This window comes from Vespa velutina, chromosome 9 (genome assembly GCF_912470025.1).
Source record: "Vespa velutina chromosome 9, iVesVel2.1, whole genome shotgun sequence".
NCBI lineage: Eukaryota > Metazoa > Arthropoda > Insecta > Hymenoptera > Vespidae > Vespa > Vespa velutina.
This window is the reverse complement of record NC_062196.1, coordinates 2,886,762-2,905,800: the sequence shown is the minus strand read 5'-3', so window position 1 is coordinate 2,905,800 and position 19,039 is coordinate 2,886,762. Positions and strand designations below refer to the sequence as shown.

At 26.5% G+C, this 19,039-nt stretch overlaps 5 protein-coding genes across 11 annotated transcripts; 2 read left to right on the top strand and 3 right to left on the bottom strand.

The window, feature by feature from the left end:
• Positions 1 to 1,663: 1,663 nt before the first annotated feature.
• On the bottom strand, positions 1,664 to 3,931 carry LOC124951635 (signal recognition particle subunit SRP68). The gene is made up of 3 exons (XM_047500339.1): positions 3,784 to 3,931; positions 3,175 to 3,512; positions 1,664 to 3,101 (listed from the first exon to the last, which is right to left on the bottom strand). Exons 1-3 carry the CDS (start codon positions 3,875 to 3,877, stop codon positions 1,806 to 1,808), a joined length of 1,728 nt encoding a protein of 575 aa, XP_047356295.1. The 5' UTR covers positions 3,878 to 3,931; the 3' UTR covers positions 1,664 to 1,805.
• Positions 3,932 to 4,295: 364 nt separating this feature from the next.
• LOC124951521 (protein transport protein Sec23A) lies at positions 4,296 to 8,626 on the top strand. 3 transcript variants are annotated; one of them, XM_047500032.1, is made up of 12 exons: positions 4,296 to 4,483; positions 4,599 to 4,881; positions 4,975 to 5,061; positions 5,144 to 5,390; positions 5,462 to 5,711; positions 5,791 to 6,441; positions 6,518 to 6,671; positions 6,756 to 6,907; positions 6,981 to 7,155; positions 7,264 to 7,485; positions 7,686 to 7,706; positions 8,248 to 8,626. In XM_047500032.1, the coding sequence occupies exons 2-12, from the start codon at positions 4,603 to 4,605 to the stop codon at positions 8,335 to 8,337; spliced, it is 2,328 nt and encodes a 775-aa protein (XP_047355988.1). In that variant the 5' UTR covers positions 4,296 to 4,483; positions 4,599 to 4,602; the 3' UTR covers positions 8,338 to 8,626. The 3 variants fall into 3 exon arrangements, with proteins under 3 accessions (XP_047355988.1, XP_047355989.1, XP_047355990.1); XM_047500033.1 differs by having other exon boundaries at positions 4,296 to 4,487; XM_047500034.1 differs by lacking the exon at positions 7,686 to 7,706.
• A 136-nt stretch (positions 8,627 to 8,762) lies between these two features.
• Positions 8,763 to 15,952, top strand: LOC124951520 (putative ATP-dependent RNA helicase TDRD12). Of its 4 annotated transcripts, none has more exons than XM_047500031.1 (18): positions 8,763 to 9,674; positions 11,106 to 11,293; positions 11,365 to 11,633; positions 11,702 to 11,901; positions 11,993 to 12,167; positions 12,284 to 12,410; positions 12,514 to 12,678; positions 12,889 to 13,041; positions 13,129 to 13,281; positions 13,357 to 13,600; positions 13,677 to 13,817; positions 13,915 to 14,096; positions 14,235 to 14,360; positions 14,492 to 14,640; positions 14,805 to 14,975; positions 15,057 to 15,231; positions 15,331 to 15,510; positions 15,627 to 15,952. In XM_047500031.1, exons 2-18 carry the CDS (start codon positions 11,240 to 11,242, stop codon positions 15,834 to 15,836), a joined length of 2,874 nt encoding a protein of 957 aa, XP_047355987.1. In that variant the 5' UTR covers positions 8,763 to 9,674; positions 11,106 to 11,239; the 3' UTR covers positions 15,837 to 15,952. The 4 variants fall into 4 exon arrangements, with proteins under 4 accessions (XP_047355987.1, XP_047355985.1, XP_047355986.1 ...); XM_047500030.1 differs by lacking the exon at positions 8,763 to 9,674 and adding an exon at positions 10,350 to 10,687; XM_047500028.1 differs by lacking the exon at positions 8,763 to 9,674 and adding an exon at positions 10,350 to 11,022.
• LOC124951522 (calcineurin B homologous protein 1) lies at positions 8,867 to 10,547 on the bottom strand. Of its 2 annotated transcripts, XM_047500036.1 has the most exons (5): positions 10,471 to 10,547; positions 9,778 to 9,850; positions 9,389 to 9,652; positions 9,158 to 9,251; positions 8,867 to 9,069 (listed from the first exon to the last, which is right to left on the bottom strand). In XM_047500036.1, exons 2-5 carry the CDS (start codon positions 9,842 to 9,844, stop codon positions 8,925 to 8,927), a joined length of 570 nt encoding a protein of 189 aa, XP_047355992.1. In that variant the 5' UTR covers positions 9,845 to 9,850; positions 10,471 to 10,547; the 3' UTR covers positions 8,867 to 8,924. The 2 variants fall into 2 exon arrangements, with proteins under 2 accessions (XP_047355992.1, XP_047355993.1); XM_047500037.1 differs by lacking the exon at positions 10,471 to 10,547 and having other exon boundaries at positions 9,497 to 9,652; positions 9,778 to 10,223.
• Positions 15,953 to 16,103: 151 nt separating the features above from the next.
• Positions 16,104 to 17,810, bottom strand: LOC124951717 (transcription termination factor, mitochondrial). Its single transcript, XM_047500523.1, has 4 exons — positions 17,091 to 17,810; positions 16,894 to 16,990; positions 16,653 to 16,806; positions 16,104 to 16,595 (listed from the first exon to the last, which is right to left on the bottom strand). Exons 1-4 carry the CDS (start codon positions 17,685 to 17,687, stop codon positions 16,205 to 16,207), a joined length of 1,239 nt encoding a protein of 412 aa, XP_047356479.1. The 5' UTR covers positions 17,688 to 17,810; the 3' UTR covers positions 16,104 to 16,204.
• Between the last annotated feature and the right edge of the window lie 1,229 nt (positions 17,811 to 19,039).

The window sequence follows — 19,039 nt, the reverse complement described above, 5'->3', positions numbered from 1 at the left end:
TTATTTATATATATTATCATATCGATTAATACATATACTATCATTTTAAAATTGACCGTGTTGAATACAGACTTAGATTTTTATATGGGTAGCCATTAATAGGTATCCAGATGCAGCAACCTCCACGTGGTGAAACCTCGGCTATAGTACTTGCGATATATTATATGGTATGTAAATATTATCGAGCAAATGGTTGCATACTTCAAGAATATCTTTTCAATTTAATTCTAACTGAACATTAAAGTACTTATATTTTACATTACTAATCATATTTGAATAGATAAATATAGATTGGATATACTAGAATTCTAAAATAATTTCTTAAAGAAATGCATAGAAAATTTTTCTATCCCATTTATGCTCGCCATTTTTCCCATTTATTTTTATCTACTCTTATTAATAATTATTTATAAGTGTTAGATGGGATTCATGGGTGTCGGCCTTTGTACGGGCTGCTGTCTCAGCATCGTGTAGAGCTCTTGGGTGGGATCCTTGGAAAGGGTCCTTCAGTTTTGACCTTTGGATGAATCTTCTTTTTTCAGTACGCAAAAATCGAGCTTGTTTTTGGTACTCTAGATTTGCTCGGTTGGAGTGATATTTAATATGTCCATCTCTTGTTTTGAATTTCGTCATTGTCACGTATGCACACGTTCTATCTTTTTTTTCTTCTCTTTCTCTTCTTTTCTAATCTCGATCATCGAGGAATGAATTCATCTGCGATCGGATATTTGGCCAGCGAAGATTCGGAATATCGTCGAATGGCTCGGTTCATCGTTGATGTTTACACGGGAATACGAGTAAGATGGTAAAAATACACGTGCACGTGTCGGCGGACATAAGCGTGGGTGTTTGCGAATGCGATTAAAAGTTTTAGCGAGGACTTCGTTTTATTTACTCGAAAATTCGATTAAATTATCACGCGAACGCGAATTTTAAAATAGAGTCACTCGTGGGTCTTCAAAACCTCCACGTGGTGAGACCTGTGTCGGTATTACTTGTTAACTATCGAAATCTAAATCTAGATTATATAATGCAAGTACTACCGAACGAAAAGCTACATATTTCAATGATTTTCTAATATCTTTCCTTTGTATATCTAACTAAATATTAATGTACTTATATTTTACATAACAAATCATCACTAGTTGAATTTTATAAACTACATAAAATTTTTTAATAATTTTTAAGAGAAACGCACCGCAAATTTATAATTTTTGTGAAGAGCAAGAAAGAGAGAAAGAGAGAGAGAGAGAGAGAAACGAAGAAAAAAGGATTAGTGAAAGGATTATATATACATAATACATTACAGCTCGACATGATCGTCCTCAACCCACTTTTCATCACTGTTGTATCCTTTAAATGATGACGACAGAGAAGATTCTTTTTCTCTGTCTCTTTTTCTTTCTTTCTATCTTTATTTTTATTTCTATTTCTGCAAAATTAACGAAATTTTTTTTTCACACAATCACGAGAGATTTCACTTCTTACAACGTCGCTAATACGAAATTTATTAGAATATGTTTCGTAAGTATCGAAGATCGAATATAGGATTCTACAAAGAGAGAAAGAGAGAAAGAGAGAGAGAGAGAGAGAGAGAGAGAGAGAAGCAGAAAGCAAGAGCAAAAGAGAAAGAATGGACAAATTTTAGATAAAGAATGCTCAGTTTGTACATACATTTTTTTATTCTTTTCTAATTTACTAATTGATAGAATATAAAGACATGATTCATATGTAAATAATAGATGTTGAAAATTAATATGTAACCAAAAGATATTGCACGAGCAATAATCATTTCAAATGTGATCTTATTTGTTTCCCCATCCCCAGATAACCTTAACAAAGCCTGTAAGACCAGCTTGTCCTCCCTTCTTAACTTGATCGCCAAGTTTGTCACTTAAATCTGGAAATTCAACCATATTGAAAGCTAAGTCAAAAAATAATGGTTTACAAGGAATGCTCTGCATTGCTGGTGGTAGTTTATAAACATTGGGTTGTTTTGTAAGTAATGCACTATCTTCTCTGTATTCATGAAGCCGTTCATATAATGGTTTCTTGCTTTTCGTGAATTTATTTGTCCCTGATTCTTCATCTTGACCATCCTCCAAAACACTATGAGCATGAGCAGCATATTGAGCACCTTCAATTGATGTTTCTAACTTATTCAAAGCTTCTTTTAAATCAATGGGTAAGATATTGATATGTTGAAGAGCATCTTTTACATGTTGTAAAGATCGCTGATATAATGCCATTGCTTCACGCCACCGATGAAGATTAGCTAGAGATTGTGCCATATAAAAACATCTAAAAGCTCTGTAAGCTTTAGTTTTAGCTTCTTGTTCGAGTGCAAATTCTTTATCATCTTGTAATTGTGATATTTCAACTAGATTGTGCAATGCAGCTTCATACAATCTTACAATATCCTGAGGTTTAGCCTTCTCAGATTCTTCAGCTACTTTTACTAGTGCTAAATTACGTTCTAATGTACGAGATAATCGGATATATTGTAAATAGGTAACTAAATGTTGAGATGGAGATACTTTGTCATTATCTTTGTTTTTTAATTCATTTTTAAAGAAATCTCGCACAGCTACAATTGCATCTTTGCAATCTATAAGATGTGCTTCTAAAAGATCAATCTTAGCTTGATTAGTTGCTGTCTTTTCCAATGTTTGATTCAATCTAGAATCTGCTATCAGTAAGCCAGCAGCTCTGGGAGGCACAATACCACATGATTTACCACGCCATGTAACTTCTTCAGTATTTGCTTGCTTTTCACGTGTTTGAGCAATCAATGAATCTAATCCAGCTAATAGCTCTCCGCTTAATTGTCCTCTCATCTGCATAAGATCATCAATGGCAGTAGTATCTCCTATGTTATAGGCACAATATCTAAGACTTGGTGCAAGTTCTTCAACGCGTGCATTGTACATCAATCGTTCATTTTCTGACAAAGCAGAAGCTAGTTTTCCATAAACCACTTGAGCTTTTTGTAAATTTTCCATTGCACCTTTCCATAACTGCAATTCAAAATGCAATGATCCATGCATCCAAGCTACATATGCTTGTGCTTCTAGTTTAGTACGAGCATCGCTGTTTATATTCTGAAACATTGATATTATCATAATTATAAAAATATTTATAATATTTTCATTTTTCTAATATCTATATACATACTTCTATCAATTCTTGCAATTGTAAAGAATACATAGCAGCTTTTCTTAATCTTGATACTAAATGGAACTTCTTCCGTAGTTCTGTATTGGATTCTTGTCTTAACTGCATTGCATAACTCCAAGCACGCTCAGAGAGCATTAACGGAACTTGTAGAAATTTGTCATCGCTAACCATTGCTCCTGTAATATCTTTTCTTTTAAAGTGACGTCTATCACCTTGCGGAACTTTAAGAACTTTACGCAAACGTCTAAGTCTCCTTGAACAGTAACCTCTGTATCTTTGATAATCACCATGTCTCAGTCCATGTTGTTGTTGAGCTTCTTTAATAATTTTTAGAACTATCAATGTATTAAGGATAAGAAATATTGATATTAAAAATAAGTAGTAGTAATAATAATTTTTTATCAAATTATTGTGATTCAATACACATTGGAATTCAATATACAGTTATGAATATAGTTCATATATAACAAATTTTTGTAATATTATTATTAAATAAATTAATTAACTATTACATTATTTCTAGTTCAGGAAAAGGTTAGAAAATAACATATGGATATATTTTATTTGTTTAAGTTAAGTTATTATAATAATATTGTAAAAGGATACTTTCTAAAGAATATGTTTTCTTTTCTTTCGATACCATTGTATCCTGCACTTCATTTTCGTTATTTAAATCCGTAATTTTTTCGTCCACAACCATTTCTGAAACACGTTTGCAATTAAAGAGATTAAACTAGATCAGATTCGTATAGGGAGTTTCAACTTTGTTTTCACTTATTTTTGTAGGTGCGCTGATGTCGATTTTTTTAAAAATGTGTATGATGTTCATGTATACATAAAAATGTTTACTAATTTAGAGATAAATAGAAATGTACAATAAAGAAAAATATAAAAACTAAAGAAAATATGTTTATTAAAAAATTTATTTATAATTTATTTTTATGTATCTAAAATGAAATAATATAAGATTTGATAAGAAATAATGTAAGATTTATAAATAAAATCAAGATATCTTTAAATGAAATTCTAATATAAGGAATTTTACATTTAATAAAAATACCTATTAATATTTGAAAATATCCTTTAAGATTGGCATTTCTGCGCATGCGTTTATGATAACCGTAAAGCAATGTGTTACGAGTGACGTGGCTGAAATGACAGCACGAGTTATGCGGTTCTCGATTTGATATTACATACTTTCGAATTTTATAAACTGATATAAAATAAATATGAATATTTAATAAAAATATCACGCATTTACAGAATTACAAGAATTTAAAGAAATAAATTCAGTTGTAAAAAAAAAGTAAGTTGAAATCTTTAACCTATAATAAATAATTTGAACAAAGATATGAAATAAAATTATTAAATAAATATAAATAGTGCATGAAATGATGGACGATTTTTTTTTATAATCATAGCAACATGACAACCTATGAAGATTTTATTCAACAAAATGAGGATCGCGATGGGGTTCGTTTTACTTGGAATGTCTGGCCATCATCACGTATTGATGCTACTAGGCTTGTTGTTCCCTTAGGAACACTTTATCAACCTATTAAAGAACGTCCCGATTTACCACCTATTCAATATGATCCAGTTTTGTGTACTAGGTCTACATGTAGAGCAATTTTAAATCCATTATGTCAAGTAGATTATCGTGCAAAACTATGGGTCTGCAATTTATGTTTTGGAAGAAACCCTGTAAGAAATTACATTTATATAAAATATTCATCTAATCATAACTGAATTTATTTTATTTATTTATGGCTATAAAACATTTTTATGTTTATTTAGTTTCCACCACAATATGCAGCTATTTCAGAACAACATCAGCCAGCTGAACTAATTCCTATGTTTTCAACAATCGAATATACTATAATGGTAAAAATATCTTTATTTACGATTAAAAATACTTTTCTTTATAAACTTAAACATTTATTTTTTTTTTATACTATTTCTTTAGAGAGCACAATGTCTCCCTCCTATCTTTTTACTTGTTGTTGATACATGTATGGATGATGAAGAGTTAGGTGCACTTAAGGATTCACTTCAGATGTCTTTATCTTTGCTTCCACCTAATGCTCTAATTGGTCTTATCACTTTTGGAAGGATGGTTCAAGTGCATGAGTTAGGTTGTGAAGGATGTAGCAAAAGTTATGTATTCCGTGGTACTAAAGATTTACAGCCAAAACAGGTTCAAGATATGCTTGGTTGGTATTAAACTATCTAATATGTTTTTTATTCAAATTTATTTTATTTATCATTGTTTTTAATGAATTAGGTATTGGTAGACCAATACCTGGTCAAAATCCAAATCAACAGAGAGGTTCTGGTGGACAGCCCTTACCACCGGCTAATCGATTTTTACAACCAGTACATAAATGTGATATGAGCTTAACAGATTTACTTGGAGAGTTGCAACGTGATCCTTGGCCAGTTGGACCAGGAAAACGTCCATTGCGTTCAACTGGTATGGCATTAGCTGTTGCTACAGGACTTTTGGAAGCTAGCTATGCAAATACTGGAGCTAGGTAATGAAATAGTATTATTGACAATAATGAGATAACAGTCTTATATATATTCTTTATTATAACATAAATAATTTTTTAGAATTATGCTCTTTGTTGGTGGACCATGTTCTCAAGGTCCTGGTCAAGTTGTGACAGATGATCTTCGTCAACCCATTAGATCACATCATGACATTCAAAAGGATAATGCCAAGCATATGAAAAAAGCTACTAAACATTATGATGGTCTTGCTTCTCGTGCTGCCACTAATGGTCATATAATTGATATTTATTCATGTGCTCTTGATCAAACTGGATTATTAGAAATGAGACAGTGTTGTAATTCAACGGGAGGCCACATGGTAATGGGAGATTCATTTAATTCATCCCTTTTCAAACAAACATTTCAAAGAGTATTCACAAAGGATGCTAAAGGTGATTTAAAAATGGCATTTAATGCTACTTTGGAAGTTAAAACATCGCGAGAACTTAAAGTTTCCGGTGCTATTGGACCGTGCGTTTCTTTGGGTATAAAGGGATCTAGTGTAGGAGAGCAAGAAGTTGGTTTAGGTGGTACATGCCAATGGAAATTCTGTTCTTTAACACCATCGACCACAACAGCAATTTTCTTTGAAGTTGTAAATCAACATACTGCGCCAATTCCACAGGGTGGAAGAGGTTGCATTCAATTCATTACACAATATCAACATAGTAGTGGACAAAGAAGAATTAGAGTTACAACTATAGCTAGAAAGTATGTATTATCATTGTATAAATTTTGTATTTTGTTTGTTTTTTTTTTGTTTCGTTTATAATATTTTTAATCATAGTTGGGCAGATTCATCTACATCATTGCATCATATAAGTGCAGGCTTTGATCAAGAAGCAGCTGCAGTTCTTATGTCACGTTTAGCTGTCTTTAAAGCTGAAAGTGATGATGGTCCTGATGTTCTAAGATGGGTAGACAGAATGCTTATAAGACTTGTAATTATTTCTTAATTATTATTTTAACGTCATAACTCTCTAATATTACATAAAATATAAAAATTTATTATTTATAAATTACAGTGTCAAAAGTTTGGTGAATATTCTAAAGATGATCCAAATAGTTTTAGACTCGCAGAGAACTTTTCATTATATCCACAATTTATGTATCATTTACGTAGATCCCAATTTTTACAAGTATTTAACAATTCACCAGATGAAACAAGCTTTTATAGGTAAAGTTATTTCTGTTACATTTATTTATTATTTTTTCTATGTTACATGTTATTAAATTCACTTTTATAATAGACACATGCTAATGCGAGAAGACTTGACAAATTCTTTGATAATGGTGCAACCCATTTTATATAGTTATGGATTTGGTGGTCCACCTGAACCCGTGTTACTTGATACTTCGTCAATTCAACCAGATAGAATTTTATTGATGGACACATTTTTCCAGATCCTCATATTTCATGGAGAAGTATAAATATTTTTCTGTTATAATCTCATATATATATATGTGTAGTATCATATATTGTTGTTATATGCATTATAACAAGTAAAGTATAAGTAATATTTTTTTCAATAGACTATAGCACAATGGCGACAGTTAAAATATCAAGATTTACCAGAATATGAGAATTTCCGTCAGTTATTAGCAGCACCAGTTGATGATGCTGCTGAAATACTTAGTGGAAGATTTCCAGCACCTAGGTATATTGATACAGAACAAGGAGGCTCGCAAGCAAGATTCTTGTTGAGCAAAGTAAATCCCAGTCAAACTCATAACAATATGTATGCCTATGGAGCGGTAAGTTCATAAAAGAATTTTGTTTTATTTTATATTTGATTATTTTAATTTTGTATTAAGTAATATCAAAGTTATAGTTTAATGAGTTCATAAAGTTTCCTTGTTATTACATATATTGTCCTCATATATGCAAAAGTTTTAGCATATATCAATCATATGTAACTAATATTTTTTTTTGTCACCACGATCCTGTGAACCAGGGGATGCCGTTACCCAGTGGGGTGTGTTTTTCAACTCATTATTAAATTGCTTTTTTTTTATAAGACTTCAATGCTTTGGTGGTGGACTTTCGTGAAATATTGTCAAATTTTTTAATTGTGATAATTTCAAAAATAACGTATCGAAATTATTTATCATTTTACTTAAGATATCACACACACAAAATTTATTATATTATTTATCATTTAGCAGTATTTTTCATATTTATCTACATATAACATTCTTTTCAATCTACATGAATATAATACGATAAGTATGTTGAGATACATGCAATGCTAAAAATAGAATTTTTGCACTTTAGTAGTTCATATAATATTAATAATTAATAAATCTATTGCTTAATATGCTAATATGACACAGCTTTATATAAATATGTTTTTATATGTACATACTATCTATATGTATATGTAAAATACATATAAATTGATGTTTTTCATAAAAAATTTTTAGCATTTCTATGTTTAAGGTTGAGGGTTAAACTTATGATCTTATCTTATAAATTATTTTTTAGTTTTGTTACTAATTTAATAAATTACCGTTTAGGAAAGTGGAGCTCCTGTTTTAACTGATGATGTCAGTCTGCAAGTATTCATGGAACATTTAAAGAAGTTGGCTGTTTCTTCTACAGCATAAATCTTATATGACTATCTATCTTAGAATTATTAATTTCTATACATGCGCATTATACAATTTCTAACCTCACTAGCATTATTAAGAATCATTAATTTTTTATATTTGATGGAATATCAAGTATATTAAATATATAAAATAAGTTTTGTAAATTTGTCAAAAAGAATTTTGAAACATGCAATTTATTTAAAACTTAAATGTATACAACAATCCATATAATGTATTTTTTTGTCTTATGGTTTTAAAGATCAATAATTGTTGTTCATATAAATATAAGATTGTATTAATAATATAGAATATTGTTAATATTATTCCAATTGTTTGCTTTCTTACATTATGCCATATTTAAAAATTTTTGTTATTTATAATGCTTAACATATAGATAATATGTAACACAAACAGGATATAATATGCATATAAATTATAGAAAGATTATTATATAAAAATGTAATATTCATTAAAGATAAAGAAACAGAGAAGATATATATTATATTACATATTTTAATACTTATTTGTTTATTTTTCTTTTTTATTTTCATATTTTTAACATTATTAACAAAGAAAATCTTTTAGAATATATAGTAATAAATTTAGCTAAGAAATCTTATAGACATTTTTTGTTCAACATCTGTTCGTTCCAGTACCTTGCAAAATTCTTCCAAAGATATCATACCATCTCCATTTTCATCAGCTTCAAGAATCGTACGTTCTGCAATGCTGGTGAGTTGTTCCTCACTATATATGTATAGAGACATACTCATATGTATATATTTATATAGTGATCCAAATTTACTTATTTGTAAATATCATATATACTTCCTACCTAATATTAGCTCCAACCATCATATGCAAAATAGCCAATAATTCATCTTTAGATATTAAGTCATCATTATCCAAATCGTACATTTTAAAAGCAACTATAAATATAAATTATTAAATAATTGTTATGATTTGTTAATTATAGTTTTTAGTATTTATTAATCAAATTGCTTATATAAATAATAAATATGAGTGAATTTGCAAAACATCTAAAACAATTAATAGTACTACGTACATTTTAATTTTTCCTGCCTCGAGTTTAATCTATTAGGACTGTTTTTCTTGATTGGCCTAAAATGTGCTAATACTTGCATGAACTGTAAAAAATTAACTCTATCGTTACCACTTTCATCAAAAAAGGCGTTCACTATTCTTTCACCAAGAGGATTTATTGCAAGTTCAGGAATTCTGAGAAAATCTTCTCGACTTAATGTACCACAGTCTCCACGGTCCAGACTAGTAAATCGACTATACAAACGTTCAATTTGATTTGGAGTAACTAGAATAAATGCAATAGAAATGTAATTAAATATATAGATACAAACACCACATACGTATTTAATAAGATCTTATTTTTCATCTACGTTAATATTTTAATAATGTTATAATTTTTTCAATACATACATCCTGTTGCTTCTTGAATTTGAGCTATTTCTTCTTCACGTAAAAGAAGACTAGATTTATTTCCCATTTTATGCTATAAATATATTACTTTATGATTTTAATATCAATATTATTATATTAATTATATAATCACGATTTCATATCTATTTAAAAAATTTCGAAGTACAATTTCCAAATACAGATTTCAACAATTAAAAGATTGAGGGTATGTATGACATATGTAATTATTGTTTACTGCGTCGTATGATTCTAGCAAATTTCTTTTTACTTTTATTAATTATTTAAAATGAAATTGTACTTCTAGATTCTAATTTCATTTTTTGAGTTCTTATTTCAATTAATTTTATAATTTCATAAATAGGACTAATCACAGAACTATTGTATTGTATGATTTCTCCCGTTTCCACACATACATACACACACACATACATATATATATATATATAGGTTGCCAACTTATCAAAAATAAATTATTCAAGGGAATAAATAAAAAATAAGAAAAATAAGAAAATAAATAAAATTAATAATATAAATTAATTATATAAATAATAAAATAAATTAAATAAATTAAAAAAATAATAAAATAATGTAAAATTAGATTAATAAAGTTAAATGAAAAGTATAATTTAATGTAAATATTTATCAATTAAGCCCAAATAAAACACACGTGTAAAGTATCGATAATTAAATTACTATATTTGTAATGTCTATTTTGTTTAATGTTCCAAGTGAAGTACGCGTGCAGGTTAATCTCAGAGAAGAGTGAAGTTGACAGAGAAGAGCGCTACAAACAAAGAACATGAATTCAAAATTTAAATTATTTAAAAATAACTTAAAAATAAAATAAAGATAGGATAGGAAAAAATTACGAATTTAACTATATTAATATAGTCAACTTTATGATAGAATAGTTAGTATATGATAGAATAAATAGAATAGATTAGCCAATATTCCTTTTTCTTGATAGTTTAAGAATCGAAAAATCAATTTTTTTAAATTCTGTCTTTTAAATCGAAGCTTAAATTCGCGAGTTTTTGTAAATGTCATGGAAAGTCTTTTGAATAACTGCTAAAATACATTCTAAATAAATTCTTAATAATTTCATAGTTTTTGAATAAATTTTTATGAAATTATGATTATGTATATGTAATGAAACAAGTGCATAGTTTTTTATTTTTATTATTAATTAATAATTATTACATTTAACAAAGATGAGCTCAAAGGATGAATTTTGTAACGACGATTGTTAGTCGTTTTTATACATCATTGTTGTGATATAAAAAATGTATATAATCTTATAACACTGTAATGTTTTTTGATGATTTTAGGTAAAGTTGTAATTCCAGAAACATCATTTTCTGTGAAAGTTACAAATGTTAAGAATCCATATTACATAAGAATATATGAAATTAAAAATTATATTGAAAAGTCTAGTCTTATCACTAGAAAATTAATAAAATATATGAAAAAGAAAAAGTTGAATTCAAAGAATAATGATGAACTAAATTTAGGAGATGTAAGTTAAAATATTTATATTCTAATAATTATATATATCAAATAGATCAAATACTATATTTATTTTTATAGTTTGTCATTATTCATGGTAAAGCAAGTCAAAACGTGGATCTTCCAGCATGGTTTTGCAGAGGAATAATTGGTCATCTTAATCCCACAACTATGAGATATAATGTTCTCTTAGTAGATTATGGGATTTCATTATCATTATTAAAAGATGATTTTATTTTTTTACAACATGATATTATACCTGATAAGTATTTAACATCAGTTATTGGTATATATAACATAGTACCTACAATTATTAAGAAAAAAGAGTCTACAAATGAATTTATACAGTTGTAAGTAAATTTGTTTCTTTAATACAAATATGTATATGCTTATCTTAATATTTCTTAATTTTAAACAGTATAACAGATAAATGGACAACCAAAGCTATAAAATTTATAAAAGAATTAATTGTTGCATCTAGTACAATATATTTTGATAGATTAGTTTGTGATGAGAAAGGAAAATATTATGGAGAATTATATCTTGTTATAAATAATGAAATAATATGTTTAAGTAAAACTCTAACTGAAAATGGTTATGCAACTTATTTAAAAGGAGGTAATTTTCTTTTACTACAATAATATTTTATATATAGCATATTAAATGTAAATTTATATCACATAATATATAAAATATTTTGTCTGTATAGATCTATTAAAATTAATAAAGGAACCGAATAATAAGTTTAAAAAAGAATCCAAGGATAATATTACTACTTATTATATACAAAAAATAAATGATTGTAATTTATATAAAAATAAGGATAATACGGCAAATTTAAGTAAATATCATTCCAGAGAAAGCAATGCTGAATATAAAGAAAGGTAAGAGAAAAACAGTAAATAATATTCATCAATAATATAGTAGAATACATGTGTATGTGTATTATTTTTGTTCATCTTTTATTATTAGACTTTTATTTAACACCAATAATATTTAGGTTCTATGAAAAATGTTCAAATATGATAATAGAAAACCGTACAAGTAAAGTATTAGTATATAGTAATATATTATGTAAAACTTTGAATTTTGTTACCGACGCTCAATTTCCTGCAAAGATACATCAGGTGTGTTTCTGAAAAGAAATATTTTCTTATATCTTTTTACTTTAACGAAGACATTTTTGTTATTTAATATATAAAATATTGTATATTTTTTCTTTTTATATAGGCTTGGGATTCATTAGTGCAATCAAGTAAACCTAAGAAGATGCAATCATATATCTGGCCTGCTATAAAGCAAAAGCTAGATGTGGTTGCTATTGGAACTAAAGATTGTGGTAAAACGTTTGGATACACTTTTGCTATTACTGGTTTACTTGCTGCACAAGATTCGGTAATTATTATTATATAATTATTTAATATAAATTTATTTTTTTGGTTTAAGTGTAAATGAAACTTACATTTAAGCTTTATATTTAATATAAAAAATTATTATCTATTATGTATTATATTTTTTTGTATGCATCATGGTTACATTTAACTTATTAGTCATATTAATGATATATTTATGTCTTTGTTAATGAACTTAAATATTCCAATACAGTTGCCTGAAGGAAATAAACCATCAGTGTTAATACTATGTTCATCATCTTCAGAAGCATTCAGTGTACATTCACTTTGCTTGGAATTTTTGCAAAGCTGTGATAATATTAACACAGTTTTAGCATTTACTGGAAAATCATACAGATTACTGGCGGTAAGAATATACATGTAGATTCTTATTTTCTTACATATATGTGAAGTCTGTAATAAGATTTATTTATATTAACTTTATTGTTTCTAGGCTGAAATATACAATGGATGTCAGATATTAGTTTCAACACCAAGATTCTTAGCACAATTTATAAGAACACACAAAGATTTGTTAAATTTTGATAGTCTTTGTCATTTAATTCTTGATAGTGCAGATGTGATATTAGATAAATATTATGCTTCTGTAAGGCAAATTTTTATGATATAATATAATTATTATGATATGATATCAAATATTATTTGTATTGTGATGTTTTAGATAGTGGAATTATTTGGAAAACATAAAATAATAAAAAATAGAGAAAATCAAAATGACGAATTATTTCCATTGCAAATAATCTTTGCTGCGAGATATTTCACTACACCAATAAGAACACTTGTTCAGAAAGTTATGTATAAACCATATATATGTATTACTTCATTTTTAGAAGCAGTAATATTTAAATCTGTTCAACCGAAGATGTATCTTATAAACTCAAAATTTAAACTTCAAAAGATTTTAGGTAAATCTATTTTTAAAAGAATTTCATCTTAAAATAAGGTATTAATAACATTTGTATATAAATGCACATTTTTTAGATGTATTGGATAATGAATACAAGTTAAAAACTATGATTATATGTACAACTATCGATGAAGCAGAAGAATTAAACGCGTTCTTATTGAAATATAGACAAACACTTCTAGCTCATGAGAAAAAGCATCTGTTTGAAATACAAGGTTTGGTAAAAGTAAAAACAAAAATTATAGATCAATTTTACCTTTAAGAATATTCTCATCATACTATATTTATTTTTTTGTTATTAACATTGTACAGCTGTTAAAGAAATATGGGAAGTATCTGTTCCTGATCATTATCCTATTATAATATCCACTGATGAAGTTTTATCTGATTTAGATATTACAGATGTGGATTGGTTGATACACTATTCTGTTTCATTACATGTACAAACAAAGTTTAATTATAGATTTTCAACACTTATGAATAATTTACAAAAGGTAGTAAAAGAAAATTGTTAATTTTTTCTTTAGTATAGTATAGTAATTTATCTTAAATTTTATAAATCATTAGGTATCTAATATATCTTGATAATGTACATAGAGTAAGATAGTTAAATAGTTTATTATATTTTACAGAGAACAACTAAATGCAAAGTTACGATATTTGTAAATGAAAATGATAATATACAATTTTTAAGTATAATTAATATGATGAAGCGAATGGGTGTAGTATTATCAGAGCATGTATTATTCAATATTGAGGTAGAGAAGGATATTACTTATATCAAGTCTTATTGTTATCATATTTTTTTAAATCTAGAAGTTTATAAATAAAAATATAGTAATTCATAAAATATTAAAATTAAAAAAAAAAAAATAAATATTTTTTATAGCGTATTTCTATGTCATTGGATAAATGTAAAAGGGAATATCCTATATGTGATAAAGTGAAATCATTAGGATTTTGTCCAAACAAAAGTTCTTGTGTATTTAGACATTGTATTCTTCCTGACATCGATACACCAATGACAGAAATAGAAACGTAAGTTATATTTATTAGCTTTCGCCAAATTTTTAAAATATTGTCTTTTATTAACAGAATTAACTTAAATACAGAAATAAAAATTAATATACAGAAATTCATAACATTTATACAAGTATTCAAGAGATTACCTGATCTGTATACAAATTTTTATCTTATTGCAGAGGAGATAAAGTTAAATTTATAATTACGTATATACACAATGCAAGTCATTTTTCAGCCAGAGTGATAGAATATGTAAAAGCAAATACTTCGGAAAGGATAGAATTTTCAAAAAATGAGTATATTATGCTTACATCAAAAATTCAAAATTTTTATGGGAATATTGATAACAGGTATTAATTTATTAAAAATTCATTTCGAAAAAATTACAATAATTTTAATTGGAATTCTTCAATCATTAAACTCATATGTAGGAAGAGGTCTGCTATCGTTAACGTAGGAGATATTTATGGCTTAGAAGACTCAATAGAAAGTTTCAAAAGAGTACAAGTCTTACAAATTAAAGATGGAAAAAGAAATCATTTTGAGAATATGGAAAATGTAGATGTAAGATGTATTGACACTGGCAATATATTAAACAATATTAAGGTATTTAGTACAAAAATGGATAGTTATATAATATATAATATAATGTTATATAATATAATATGTATGTGTAGATGTATAATTTATAATTTTAAATTTTAGATCCAAAAATTATTGTGGTTGCCAGAAGAATTATCCAAATTGCCAGCACATATAGTAGAAATTTTTTTAGTTGGCATAGCTCCATGCGATGATGAATATGAATGGAATAATTGTGCTAATGAAATTGCTTATGATTGGTTTGTTAAGAATTTAAATCAATATTCATATATTATTGGGGAGGTTAGTTATTTTTAAAACAATTATAAACTAAATATTTTAACTAATCAAAAAAGGAAAAAAAATATATATATGTACATGTATGTAATAATATGTGTTATATTCATTTTAACATATAGGTTTCTTTACATTTGAGTAATATAATTTGGACAAACACTCTTGAAATTGGAACAAAGATAATTGGACGATCGGATATAATCGGCCTTTGTTTAAAAACTGAACTTATAAATAAACATCATGCTGTTGTCAATAAAGATCATATGCAAAATATATATACGTTGTGTAAAAAAAGTGGGTTAATCAAGGACAGCAAAAGTGATTTAGAATAATTGAAAGTTTTATTAGAGAAATAATAAAAATATTTTTCTTTACATACTATTATACATACTATTATACATGTACAATCCAAATAATATTTTGTAATAAATAAATGGTACTATCCTTACATTAGTGTCATATATATTATCCCTTTACAAAACTTTTATTATTAATCCTGTATAATATAGATATATTTATCTCAAATATATTTTAATTATATTTTAGTTATATATAGTTTTACATTTGGTTAACATTATTTTAAACATAAAGGATATAATAAAAAAATATTTCAGATATATAAATTTATTACATAAATTATATCATATCATTTAACAACTTTGTATTCATATATAATAAATTTACATGTTACTTATTAGATTTATTTATCATCAGTATTAGATGTTGTTTTAGAATTAAGTTTAAATGTATATTTAACTATAGTTTCAAAGATCTTTGCACTACAATATACTAATGACAGTCTATGTTTTCCCCGTAATTGTTGTAATATTTTAAGACGTTCTTCTAGTAATGTTGTTCTAAGTAAAAAAATACGTTGACACATTAAAATATCTTGAGCATTATATCCATATCTCTGCAGTATGTTTATTACTTCATTCATTTTATTTACTGGTATATCTAATAAATCGGGAGATCTATTAATATAAAATCTAACTTCATCTTCAGTTATATTTAATTTTCTAACTAAAAAATCTACGTGACTACCATAAATATCATTTAACATTTGTTGTTTCCTTAATTTTTTGATATATCTGGAACAAGTTTTTATTATATTTAATTGTTGAATAATATAATTTTAATAGACTTACTTGCGTAATTCATGTACAGAACTTCGAATTATCCAAGGTTTTATGTTTTGCATTCCTGCTGCTTGCATCATTGATGACCTTCTGTGTATAGTTCTTGCATTATAATTAAATATCCAAAGAGCGACTAATATATCCTTTAATTCATAATCAAATTCTGTAATAATAATGAAAATAATATAAATTTAACTTCTATTATGAAATGATAAATATGACAAATAATCTATTGAATAATTTTTTTTACCTTTCAATATTTTTATAATTGTTTTTATTCTTCTAATAGAAATTGTTATTACTGTAGGTTGGTTTTCAATATATTTACATAATGTATGTACACTACACTGAAAAATACAAATTTATTAAAAATAATAAAATAAGTGATCAAAATAGGAAATATATAAAATTCTTAAATTCAAATTAGTGATTCAATTTTATAATTACCTGTAATTCATCTGCAAGATATTTGATTTTATTTATTTTATTTTTTTTATTTTGACTTCTCTCTTCTTCAATAAACATTAATATATCTAAATACTTTCTGCTTATGTTTAGCAATGGAAGCATTTCAGTGATATCACTGTCAAGATTTTGAATACACCTGATCTTTTCTTCCAAGGTGTTAATGTTTTTTATTAATATAGGCAGGTTTTCGACAATTGAAGATACCGATAAACCAGCTTTATTTGCAACAGTAATCATATTTATTGTCTCTTCTCTTGTTAATACTTTATATTTAATGATTTCTTTCCAGATTTTTAATGCTTCATACTTATCAATAGAAAGAATATTTGATAAATCAATAATTAATGACTGATTATGGCTTGTATATACACTTGTAAATGTGTTAAACATATTTTTTGTATAAAATTCATTGTATTTATAAGTATGAAAAGAATACTTTCTTATTATTTGTATTGTAAATAAATTAAATAAACATATTTTTGATTTTATACTGTATCTCAATAATAATGAATATGTTTGTAACTGATATGCTTTAATAATAAACGTTACTAGATTAGATGTAAATTGATTTGCCATTATTATTGTTTCTTATAAAAATGTTTCATTTCATCATACAAATTATCCATCAGTTTTCTTTCTTTTCATCTGGATAGTTTTTCTTATAATAACAAACAAATAATTACACAAAATATAAGTGCTTAATCATTTTAATAATAATTTAGAATTGTATACTGGACTTGTATTTTTATAGAATCAATTTATTTATTTTGAATATTTTTTACATTGAACAAAAAAATTAAATAAGAAATTTTTAAGATTATATTATATTTATAATTCGTTGCTAGAGCCTCGTGTATGTAACTAACAATGTTCTCACTTAACCTCATACGTAACTGTGTGTCAAATGTAGAGCCAGGCATGATTTAGGACTTTCAGCGACAACTAGTGGTCTAACGGTGTAACTAACTTTGAAACGAAAATATCTCAATGTGTTATAATAAAGCTAGTAGTATAAACGTTTTAATTATTCTTGAATTATAAAAAGATATATTTCATTATAATATTTATAGTTTCTAGCAACATGATATATTTAATTATCATTTCATAATATATTCAGTAATAACATCATATAACATTTGATTAATATATATATATATATATATATATATATAATCATATAATTTTTAAATAATATAAACATCAGACAACAAACATCGGTCACGTGATTTCCATGAAGCGAAACAATAACGAATCACGTCAGAGTAATCATAATAATCCGTTATTTTCGCGGTAAGAGAAAGTAACTACGGCGTCATAAAACGATTGTCGTAATTCTAAGATTTTCTACTTATTTAAAGTAGAATCGGTAATTGAAAAGTAACAATAATAAACATTTTAAATTGTGTTCGAGCATAAGAAGATATTGCGAGGTAAAGTGTTACTGCAAAGTGTTATTTAATTATTATAATGAAGCGTTTGAAGCGAGTGAAATCGAGTAAATCACTGTGTTTGTGTTCGATGATTATACTCTCGATGTTATGATACAGTTGTTCGATCATCTATACAAAGCAATTTCATGCGAGTAAATGAATTATTTTAATTATCTTTCATTTTTTGTTTTACGTTATCCAGATGTAAGAACACGCACACACATACATGCATATGTATGTATGACTAATCTTAGTTGAGATACGTGTATGTGTTAGTACGAAAAGTGCTGTGATTTAATGATATTAAGAGAGGGAAGGGAAAAGAGAAGGGAAATATATACTTAGGTATTTCCTTTAAGAAAGATATGTACATAGATATATAATTCGGGGATTTTCGTGTAACTTCTCCGTAATTTATTCGAGCTCGGTAACAACACCGATAAGACGATGTCAAGCAGCGTGTCAGGGCCGCGTGTATGTACCAGTCGTCTAGCTAGA

Excerpts from the sequence above, each read along its gene's own strand:
- LOC124951521 (XM_047500032.1), top strand. The coding sequence starts at position 4,603 with ATGACAACCTATGAAGATTTTATTCAACAAAATGAGGATCGCGATGGG. Across the intron at positions 5,712-5,790 it reads TATGCAAATACTGGAGCTAG|AATTATGCTCTTTGTTGGTG; the intron begins GTAATGAAATAG and ends ATAATTTTTTAG. Across the intron at positions 7,156-7,263 it reads TCCTCATATTTCATGGAGAA|ACTATAGCACAATGGCGACA; the intron begins GTATAAATATTT and ends TTTTTTCAATAG.
- LOC124951522 (XM_047500036.1), bottom strand. The coding sequence starts at position 9,844 with ATGGGAAATAAATCTAGTCTTCTTTTACGTGAAGAAGAAATAGCTCAA. Across the intron at positions 9,653-9,777 it reads AATTCAAGAAGCAACAGGAT|TTACTCCAAATCAAATTGAA; the intron begins GTATGTATTGAA and ends CATTTATTCTAG. Across the intron at positions 9,252-9,388 it reads GAGGCAGGAAAAATTAAAAT|TTGCTTTTAAAATGTACGAT; the intron begins GTACGTAGTACT and ends TTATATTTATAG.
- LOC124951635 (XM_047500339.1), bottom strand. The coding sequence starts at position 3,877 with ATGGTTGTGGACGAAAAAATTACGGATTTAAATAACGAAAATGAAGTG. Across the intron at positions 3,513-3,783 it reads GAAAACATATTCTTTAGAAA|TTCTAAAAATTATTAAAGAA; the intron begins GTATCCTTTTAC and ends ATACATTGATAG. Across the intron at positions 3,102-3,174 it reads AATTGCAAGAATTGATAGAA|AATATAAACAGCGATGCTCG; the intron begins GTATGTATATAG and ends TCAATGTTTCAG.
- LOC124951520 (XM_047500028.1), top strand. The coding sequence starts at position 10,989 with ATGAGCTCAAAGGATGAATTTTGTAACGACGATT. Across the intron at positions 12,168-12,283 it reads AATGCTGAATATAAAGAAAG|GTTCTATGAAAAATGTTCAA; the intron begins GTAAGAGAAAAA and ends AATAATATTTAG. Across the intron at positions 15,232-15,330 it reads ATATATTAAACAATATTAAG|ATCCAAAAATTATTGTGGTT; the intron begins GTATTTAGTACA and ends TTTAAATTTTAG.
- LOC124951717 (XM_047500523.1), bottom strand. The coding sequence starts at position 17,687 with ATGGCAAATCAATTTACATCTAATCTAGTAACGTTTATTATTAAAGCA. Across the intron at positions 16,807-16,893 it reads AATTATAAAAATATTGAAAG|AATTTGATTATGAATTAAAG; the intron begins GTAAAAAAAATT and ends TTATTATTACAG. Across the intron at positions 16,596-16,652 it reads TCTGTACATGAATTACGCAA|ATATATCAAAAAATTAAGGA; the intron begins GTAAGTCTATTA and ends AACTTGTTCCAG.